An 8,807-nucleotide genomic window follows, 5' to 3' on the forward strand; every position below is an offset into this window, starting at 1 on the left:
CCCTTTGCCGCCCCCGCCCGCGCGCGAGGGGAGGAAGCGCGGGGCTCTGAGGGTGCCCGGGGCGCCCGTGGGGCGGGGCGGGGCAGCCCGCGCAGCCTCCCGCGAGTCCGGCGCGGGTGAGCGCGGAAGGGGCGCCCCGGTCGGAGGCCAGGGAGCCGGGGCAGCTCGGCAGGTGCGGGGCGGCCGGCGCGGGAAGGGCGAGCTGGCGCGCCCGCGAGCCCGGCTGTCCCGGCGGCCGCCGCCCGCGTGGGGCCTGGATGGAGCGGCTCCCGGCGTGGCCTGCCCAGGCGTGAGGATGCGGCGGTGCCTGCTGGCGGGGATGTGCGATGGCTGTCAGGGGACGGGCTTGAGGAAGCCCGGCGAGGAGGGCTCCCAGCGGGTGCACGCGGCTCCCGGCGAGGAGGGCTCCCAGCGGGTGCACGCGGCTCCCGGCGAGGAGGGCTCCCAGCGGGTGCACGCGGCTCCAGGGCTCCACTGGCCCCAGGCGTCTGCTCCTACCCCTGGTTCCTGTGCTGACCTGGTCCTGGCTTCTGACGGGTGCTTGCTGGTGACCGGGCGTTGACCACCGGACTCCTCCTGGAGGGGCCGGCTTGGTTTCAGGAAATCACTGCACAGATTTGATCTGTAAAGATGCAGTTCACGAAAAGTGGGTGCCACAGGTTAATCCTCCGCCTGCAGCACTAGCATCCCATATGGGCGCTGGCTTGAGTCCCGGCTGCTCCTCTTCCGATCCAGCTCCCTGCTGTGGCCTGGGAAAGCAGTGGAAGGTGGCCCAAGTCCTTGGGCCCCTGCGCCCACGTGGGAGACCTGGAAGAAGCACCACAGGCGGCAGCTTAACCCACTACACATCACCACGCCGGTCCAAACATGACATTTTTAAAAAGTAAAAACAAACCAAGCAACCCAGGGCCACGCTGTGCTGGGCATCCCATATGGGTGCTGGTTCAAGTCCCGGCTGCTCCTGTTCCATCCAGCTCCCTGTTGATGGCCTGGGAAAGCAGCGGAGGATGGCCCAGGTGCTTGGGCCTCTGCCACTCATGTAGGAGACCCCGAGGAAGCTCCTGGCTCCTGACTGCAGCCTGCCCTAGGCCTGGCTGTTGCAGCCATCTGGGGAGTGAACCAGCGATGGAAGACCCCTCTCTCTACCACCCGGCCTTTTAAATAAATAAATCTTTAAAAAGGTTGAAAACCCCATCTTTTATTAGCTCACAGTTCTGAGCATGTCAACGCTAAAACCAAGCTGTAGCCTGAGCTGAGTTATCTGGGGACAAACCCGCTTCCATGGGCCGGCCATGTTGGCTAACAGGCTGCCACCTGCAGCACTGGCATCCCACATGGGTGCTGGTTCAAGTCCCGGCTGCCCCACTTCTGACCCAGCTCCCTGCTAATGCACCTGGGAAAGCAGCGGAGGATGGCCCAGGTGCTTGGGCTCCTGCACCCTCGTGGGGAACCTGGAGAAAGTTCCTGCGACCATTTGGGGAGTGAACCAGTGGGTGGAAGATCTCTCTCACTCTGTCTCCCTCTCTGTGTCACTCTGCCTTTCAAATACATAAAATAAATTTCTAAAAACATTTGCTCCCAAGGTCCCGCTGCTGGCAGTCACTTCCTTGTGGCCTGGGAGTGGCGTCCCCTTGTCTGCTGGCGTTGGCTGGGAGCTGCTCTCCTGTCCCTCATCTCAGCAGCAAAGAACGTTTCCTTGCTTTGAATCCCTCCAAAATGTTTGAGTAGCCAGAGAAAGCCCTGTTGTTATTGCTTTTAAAAATAAGCTTGTCTTGTCGGGGCGCCGGATTCTGTCCCGGTTGCCCCTCTTCCAGGCCAGCTCTCTGTTGTGGCCGGGGAGTGCAGTGGAGGATGGCCCAAGTGCTTGGGCCCTGCACCCCATGGGAGACCAGGAGAAGCACCTGGCTCCTGCCTTCGGATCAGCGCGGTGCGCTGGCCGCAGCGTGCTGGCCACGGCGGCCATTGGAGGGTGAACCAACAGCAAAGGAAGACCTTTCTCTCTGTCTCTCTCTCTCTCACTGTCCACTCTGCCTGTCAAAAAAAAAAAATAATAAGCTTGTCTTTAACATATTAACCTGGATCACTTCTTTGATTGGCAGAACAAGACAGACACAGAGAGCCCCCAAATGCCCACAACAGCCAGGGCTGGACCAGGCTGCAGCCAGGAGCCAGGAGCTCCTGCGTAGGTCCTGTGTCTGCAGGCTGTGTCCCTGGGGTTCTGGGGGGGGGGCAGGACAGGGCCCCAAGCACCAAATGCAAACACCCAGCTCCAGCCCTGCCCACATCTCTCCCAGGCCCTTGTCCAGGGCCTCAGCACCTCCTCCACACCCTGCTCTGCCCAAGATGGGCCGTTGAAGGCGTCTGTGGTCTGGGGCAGAGACCAGGGCCTCCAGCCCAGCTTGCCCTGCCCAGCTGCCCCATCCTGGGGCTTGGGCCCACCACCCGCTCAAGGGGCACAGAGCTGGGGGTGGGGGGAGGGAGCAGGGAGTCCCGGCTGTGGGTCTCCCACCTCCTGGGCTCCCCGCTCTCCCTCTCCCCCCTTCTCTCTCCCCTTTCTCCCTCTCCCTCTCTCCCTCCCTCCTCTCCCCTATTCTCTCTCTCCCTCCCTCTCTCTCCCTCTTCTCCCTCCCCCTTCCTTTCTCTCTCCCTTTTGCTCTCTCCCTCCCCCTCTTTCTCTCCCTCTCCTCTCTTCTCCCTCTCTCTCTCCCTCCCTCTCCACCTCTCTCTCCCTCCCTCCCTCTCTCTCTGTCTCTCTCCCTCTCTCTCTGCCTCTCCCTCTCTCTCTCCCTCTCCTCCCTTCTCTCCCTCTTCCTCTCTCTCTCCCCCTCCCTCCCTCTCCCTCTCTCTCTCCGCCTCCCTCTCTCCCTCCGCCTCCCGCTGCCGTGCTGCTCCTCCCCCCGGCACTGCAGCAATTCCGACTGCAGCCCCGGCCGCCGCCCGCGTCTCTCCGGCCGCAGCAGCGCCCGCCGTCAGCACCATGGCCAGCACCATGTCCGGTAGGCGCTGCGGGCTTCCCGGGGCGATCCCGCCTGGCGCTGGGCCGGGGACCGCCTCGGTTCTCCTTCCCAGACCCTGCACGTCGCCAGGCGGGGCCGACCTCGTGACAGCGCCGGACGACCTCAGACCTCGGTCCGACCGCGCCTTCGCGGGGAGGGGGCGGGGGGGGACCCCTGCAGGAGCCCCCGCCCGGGCCGCGGAGCGCCCGTGGGTGGCGGGAGCTTGGTGGGAGGGTGGCGAGGGGACCATCGTTCTGGCCGCGTCTTTGGCGCCGCGAGATTCCGAGGGGGGAGCGGCGGCTGCGGAAGGCATCCCCCCTGCATATCGTGGGGCCAGGGCCCACCCACAGCCCTAGGCAGCAGCCCCACCCCTCCCCGCCCGCGTGGGACGCCCTTCGTCCACGCCATCCAGCGTCCGAGGGCTCAGGGCCCGTCGCTGCTGCCCCTCTCCCCAGCTGGCCCGTTTCTCACCATCCCCACGTGGGCCCCGCCCTGCCACCAGCGGCCACGCCTCCCCCACCCGGTGGGCCTGGGCCGCTCCCTCCCCCAGCCCCCAGCCGGCTGGCCCCTGCCCCCAGGGCAGCTCTGGCCCTTAGCTCTGGCCCTTCTCTGGCCCTGCTGCCCCTCTGCTCCCCACATAGGGAGGTCCTGGCTGATACTCAGTGTCCACACATTTCCATCTGGATGGGCAAGGGAGGGCAGGCCCCTGGACTCGCTCTGAGTGCAGAAAGATGGTGAAGGAAAGGCACGTGGCCGGGTTCTTGCTGAGAGGTGGTGCCCTCTCCCTGCCCAGCACCCACATCCCCAGAGGAAGGCAGATCCAACCAGGGTTTCCCCATGTGCTCTGCTCCCAGCTCTGTCCCAGGCGCCTCTGGCCCGCAAGGGGCAGCCAGGTGTCTGTCAGCAGGGGTGAGGGGGCATCTGTGCCCCTGCCCTCCCAGGTCTAGATGGACCCCTCTCTGAAGTCTCTGCAGGAGAGGGGGCGGAGGCCCAGTCCCTGAGCAGCCTCCCTGGGGCACACACAGGCTAGGGCTGTTGTGGGCTGCTTGCCCCCTCTGAGCCCCTGTTCCCCCTGTGCAGAAAAAGGGGTACCCAGGGCCTAGGTTCCATTGGGAAGAGGGTGCAGTGGGCACTGACCTGATGCCTTTCCCTTATGCCCGCTTTTGAGGTCCTAACCACTACCCGGCGGGCCGGAGAGGAGGGAGGAAGGGGAGGAAGAGGGACTCTGTGGGGCAGGGGTGCCTTAGGACCCTGGGGGGGCTCCCCTGCCTCAAGCTCTGTCTAAGGAGAGTGGCCTGTGTCTGGGTCTTGTCCTCCTCCCCTCACGGGCGTGTCCTTTAAGTTCCTCTGGCCCTGGACATACAGGTGGAGCCGCCTGCCGTGCACTGCAGCCAGCCGGCCCGTCCCCACCAGCCCTTGCTCAGGCTGTCCAGACGCCACCTCCTCACTCGCTGCCCTGCCTCCTCCAGGTGCCCCCTGCCGCCATGCCACAGAGCAGGCCTCCCCTGCACTTCCTCCCTGCGGGACCATCTTCCGGAGGAAGCTCCTCCTGGGCCCTCAGCTTGCAAAGAGCAAAGCCAGGGAACCCCTGATGGGCATGGGACTCTGAGCAGGCCCAAGTCTGGAACCGCGGACACTTGTGCCCTCGGCCATGAGCCGAGAGAGCCCTGTCCCTGTCCCTCATCCCTGAATGGCGGCTGGCTCCTGTGTGGGCGGTGGCAGCTACCTGGCAGGGGACCCCTTCCCCTGTGATGAACCGGCAGCCAGGCAGGCAGGGCCTGGGAGCAGCGCTCAGGTCCCAGGTTCTGGGCCTGGAAGGGCTCGCTGGGGGAGGGAGCTGGGTGCTGGCTGTGTGACAGCTGCAGGGCTGTGTGCCCTCTTCCAGTGTCTGGCCCACCCAGACTCCCTCTTGTGGCCCCCGCGGCAGGGCTGCCACCGCCCGGGGGTCTCCCGAGCTGCTGCTGGGAACAGCTGGCTCCTACACTCCAGCCTCCGTCATCCCAGCCTGGGGTGTGCTCCCCCGCTTCTCTGTCGTTAACCTCTACAGCACGAGCAATGGATGAGCAGAGTTTGCTTCTGAAAACATGAGCCTCGACAAGCCAGGCTGAAGCCTCCTGTGAGGCCCCCCCATTGCTCCCCCTGCACCTCCCTCCGTGACCAAGACCAGAGTTTGATCTTCCCTGCCAAAGCTCTCCCGGGACCCGGTGATGCTCTCTCCAGAGAGCCGAGGCCTCCGGGAGATGGCGGTCTGGCAGGGACAGCGTCCACCCTGGTGGCCGCAGGACCCGGCTCCCCTGAGGGGCTTGGTCAAGCCTGTCCTGTGTTCCTTGTGCACATCGGCAGGCTTCCAGTCGCACGTAACGTGATTTTAAAAGCCTCATCTTCTGTGACACTGGGTCCATTTTCCCAGACGCCTGTCCAGCCTCCACTGCCCCTGGCCTGCTGCCTGCTTTCCCTGCCGGGGAGGCCAGACTCCCTCCTGCAGTGTCCAGGAGAGCGGAGCCTGCCCCTCCACATGACGAGAAGGCCATGGGTCTGAGTCTCATCCTTGGAAGCTTCTGGAATGGTGGGAGAGCACACGGTCAGCGTTTGGGGTGACTGGCTCCCAGGATTTGGGCCAACATGTCCACTGTGGATGGCCCTCCCCCTCCTCAGCGGCAGTTATCAGGCCCACCCCACCCCCTCTTCTGAAAGGCAGGAGGGCGGCTTTGGTGCTGAATGGACAGCTCCCGCCTCCAGGCCCCAGGGAGTGTGGCCTGCCCGTTTCTCTCCCGTGGTCCCGCTACCGGCAGGGGCCTGCGGGCTTCACCCAGGCCTGCATCGCAGGACCTTCCCTCCTGTGGGTTCCTGCTGTCTGTCCGAGCGGGCCAGTGAGAGGCAGGAGGCAGACCCTGAGATGGAGAATCAGAGACACGGGGAGACCCAGGGGCCCGGCGGGCGGCCGCTGTAGCTGACTTGGGCACAGCTCTGAAGGCTGGGAGTCTCAGATAAAGAAGCCCTGGCCGATCCGGCGTCCGGTGAGGGCCCTCTTCCCGGTTCAGAGTGGCGCCTGCTTTCGGTGTCCTCACAGGGACCCCTGTGCAGGGGCACTGACCCCACTCCTGCACCTCACAACCCACCCCCGCCCCAGGCATAACCTGGGGTCAGGATTCCAACTCAGGAGCTTGGGGAGGAGGACACGACACGGCAGGCAGGGGGCGCCGGGGATGCGGCAATGTGAGACAGGCAGAAATGCTGCGAAACTGGGTGGGGCAGAGGCAGGAGAGACCCCCGTGTCCCCAGGGGCCCCGCAGAGGCAGGGATGGGAGCGAGACCAGCGGGGGGGGGGGGGGTCCTGGGGGACCGAGGCACCGGCTCACCCTGGCCACACCCACAGCCTACAGGGAGAAGATGAAGGAGCTGTCCGTGCTGTCCCTCATCTGCTCCTGCTTCTCCCCGCAGCCGCACCCCAACACCATCTACCAGTATGGGGGTGAGTGTCCTGGCTGCCCAGGGCCTGCCCTCGCCTCGACCTTTGCCTCTCCCGGCTTCTCTGAACCCCCTGGCCTGGCCGGGGAGGGGGCAGTCCTGGGGTCTCAGGCCTGGGGGGGCTATGCGGGGAGCACAGCTCTTAGCCCACCCCATCCTTGGGCCAGGCCTCCTGAGGTCCCCTCTGGTCTTGCCCCACAGACATGGAAGTGAAGCAGCTGGACAAGCGGGCCTCTGGCCAGAGCTTCGAGGTCATCCTCAAGTCCCCTTCCGACCTGTCCCCTGAGAGCCCTGTGCTCTCCTCCCCCCCCAAGAGGAAGGACACCTCGCTGGAGGAGCTGCAGAAGCGGCTGGAGGCAGCCGAGGAGAGGCGGAAGGCAAGGCGCCCCTGCCCACCCTGGCTCTGATGCAGGCGGCCAGGGCCCTGAGACGCTAGGCGCCCCCAGTCCCCGTGGTCAGGGCGCGAGTCTGGGGCGGACAGGGCTGCTGCCGGCTCGAACCTCTTCCCGAGGGGCAGCAAGGGCCGGGCGGGGTCCCCAGAGGGCCCTGGGCGGGCATCCTTGGGGGCAGCGAGGCCTCCCACGGGCCAACCCTGAGCATCGGCCCCGGAGAACTGGGGGCGGCTCCGGGCCGAGCGCGGGCGCGTAGGTTCCACCCAGGCCTCTGGGGCTCACCAGAGGGCCCCGCAGCCGGGGTCTCGGGCGGTCCTCCCGCGGCTCACCGGGCAGCCCTGGGACCCTGCACCCCCGCGAGCGCCTCCCTGGATCGGCTCCGAGCGGCGCCCGGGGCGGACCCTGCAGGAGCGAAGGCCGGGGTGGGGGACGGGGGACGGGCGACGTCTGCGGGGGCCCCCGGCGCCCCGGGGCTCACGCCGCCGCCGCCGCCCGCGCAGACGCAGGAGGCGCAGGTGCTGAAGCAGCTGGCGGAGCGGCGCGAGCACCAGCGCGAGGTGCTGCACAAGGCGCAGGAGGAGAGCAGCAACTTCAGCCGCCTGGCGGGCGAGAAGCTCAACCACAAGATGGAGCTCAGCAAGGAGATCCGCGAGGCGCACCTGGCGGCGCTGCGAGAGCGCCTGCGCGAGAAGGTGAGCGGGGCGGGGCTGGGGCGGAGCCCTGCGGGACGGAGCCGGCCCTGGGGCGGGGCTGGGGCGGAGCCCTGTGGGATGGAGCCGGCCCTGAGGGGCGGAGCCCACCCTGGGGCGGGGCTGGGGCGGAGTCCCGAGGGACGGAGCCGGCCCTGGGGTGGGGCTGGGGGCGGAGCCCACCCTGGGGCGGGGCTGGGGCGGAGTCCCGAGGGACGGAGCCTGCCCTGGGGTGGGGCTGGGGGCGGAGCCTGCCTGGGGCGGGGCTGGGGCGGAGCCCTGTGGGATGGAGCCGGCCCTGAGGGGCGGAGCCCACCCTGGGGCGGGGCTGGGGCGGAGTCCCGAGGGACGGAGCCGGCCCTGGGGTGGGGCTGGGGGCGGAGCCGGCCCTGGGGTGGGGCTGGGGGCGGAGCCTGCCCTGGGGCGGGGCTTGGGGCCAGGGCGGGGTCTCGAGCTGGGCGAGGCGCGGGGTCCGAGGCGCAGTCGCAGGCTCTCAGGGCGCCGCCTCCTTCGGGGCGGGAATGCGGCCCGCAAGGACGCGGTGGATACCCGCCGTGGTAAGTGCGGACATTCAGTAACTCTGAGGTGCATCCCGGGACGCGCTACAGGTAGGGGCGCCCCAGCCCTGCGCCCCACCCCCACCAGCCCAGGAGGCCGAGTGACTGGGGTGCAGCCTGCACACCTGGCTTAGGTGCCGCCCAGCCCCCTCTTGCCCCGCCTGTTCCCGCAGGAGCTGCACGCGGCCGAAGTGCGCAGGAACAAGGAGCAGCGTGAGGAGATGTCTGGCTAAGCGGCTGCGGACGCGGGGCGCCGGACCCCGAGCCCGACGCCGGGGGCTGTGGTCACTGCCCCTCCCCCGCCCCCTCTCCCTGGCTTCCCTCTTCTCTGCCACACTCTGAGCTGTCCAGCCTCGTGGCGAGGCACTGACCACGCCACGCGGCAGCTGGGTGCCCTCTTGGTGATCCTCAATAAACAGTGGCCCGGGTGTGTCTGCGTGCTCGGCTGTCCAATCAGCACCGGTGAACAGGCGAGGGCAGCCATGCCCGCTTGTCTTTGTGGGGAAGGGGCACGAACGGGGTGGGGGTAGTATGGGCCCCAGTCCCCCCCCCATCTAGCGCCGGGGAGCCTGTGCTGGGGAGTGGGCACTCCACCAAGGACAGTCCAGAAGCCGGTGGGCAGCGTGGACACCCCCTGCTTACCCTCTGAGCACCTGTGTGAGGACAGAGCCCCCCCCCAGCTGCGCACAGGCCCCAAAAGACCCA

At 67.5% G+C, this 8,807-nt stretch overlaps 1 protein-coding gene across 1 annotated transcript; it reads left to right on the forward strand.

Annotated features, from left to right (window-relative positions):
- The first annotated feature begins 2,837 nt into the window (after positions 1–2,837).
- STMN3 (stathmin 3) lies at positions 2,838–8,532 on the forward strand. The gene is made up of 5 exons (XM_051829122.3): positions 2,838–2,996; positions 6,373–6,468; positions 6,666–6,841; positions 7,357–7,548; positions 8,276–8,532. The coding sequence occupies exons 1-5, from the start codon at positions 2,978–2,980 to the stop codon at positions 8,333–8,335; spliced, it is 543 nt and encodes a 180-aa protein (XP_051685082.1). The 5' UTR covers positions 2,838–2,977; the 3' UTR covers positions 8,336–8,532.
- The last annotated feature ends 275 nt before the right edge of the window (positions 8,533–8,807 follow it).

The sequence above is a fragment of the Oryctolagus cuniculus genome, chromosome 11, assembly GCF_051225735.1.
Source record: "Oryctolagus cuniculus isolate XC-2025 breed Fujian yellow rabbit chromosome 11, ASM5122573v1, whole genome shotgun sequence".
NCBI lineage: Eukaryota > Metazoa > Chordata > Mammalia > Lagomorpha > Leporidae > Oryctolagus > Oryctolagus cuniculus.

Bases quoted from the DNA above. Each gene is read 5' to 3' on its own strand.
- STMN3 (XM_051829122.3), top strand. The intron at 6,469-6,665 runs GTGAGTGTCCTG...CTTGCCCCACAG, and splicing joins CACCATCTACCAGTATGGGG to ACATGGAAGTGAAGCAGCTG. The intron at 7,549-8,275 runs GTGAGCGGGGCG...CTGTTCCCGCAG, and splicing joins GAGAGCGCCTGCGCGAGAAG to GAGCTGCACGCGGCCGAAGT.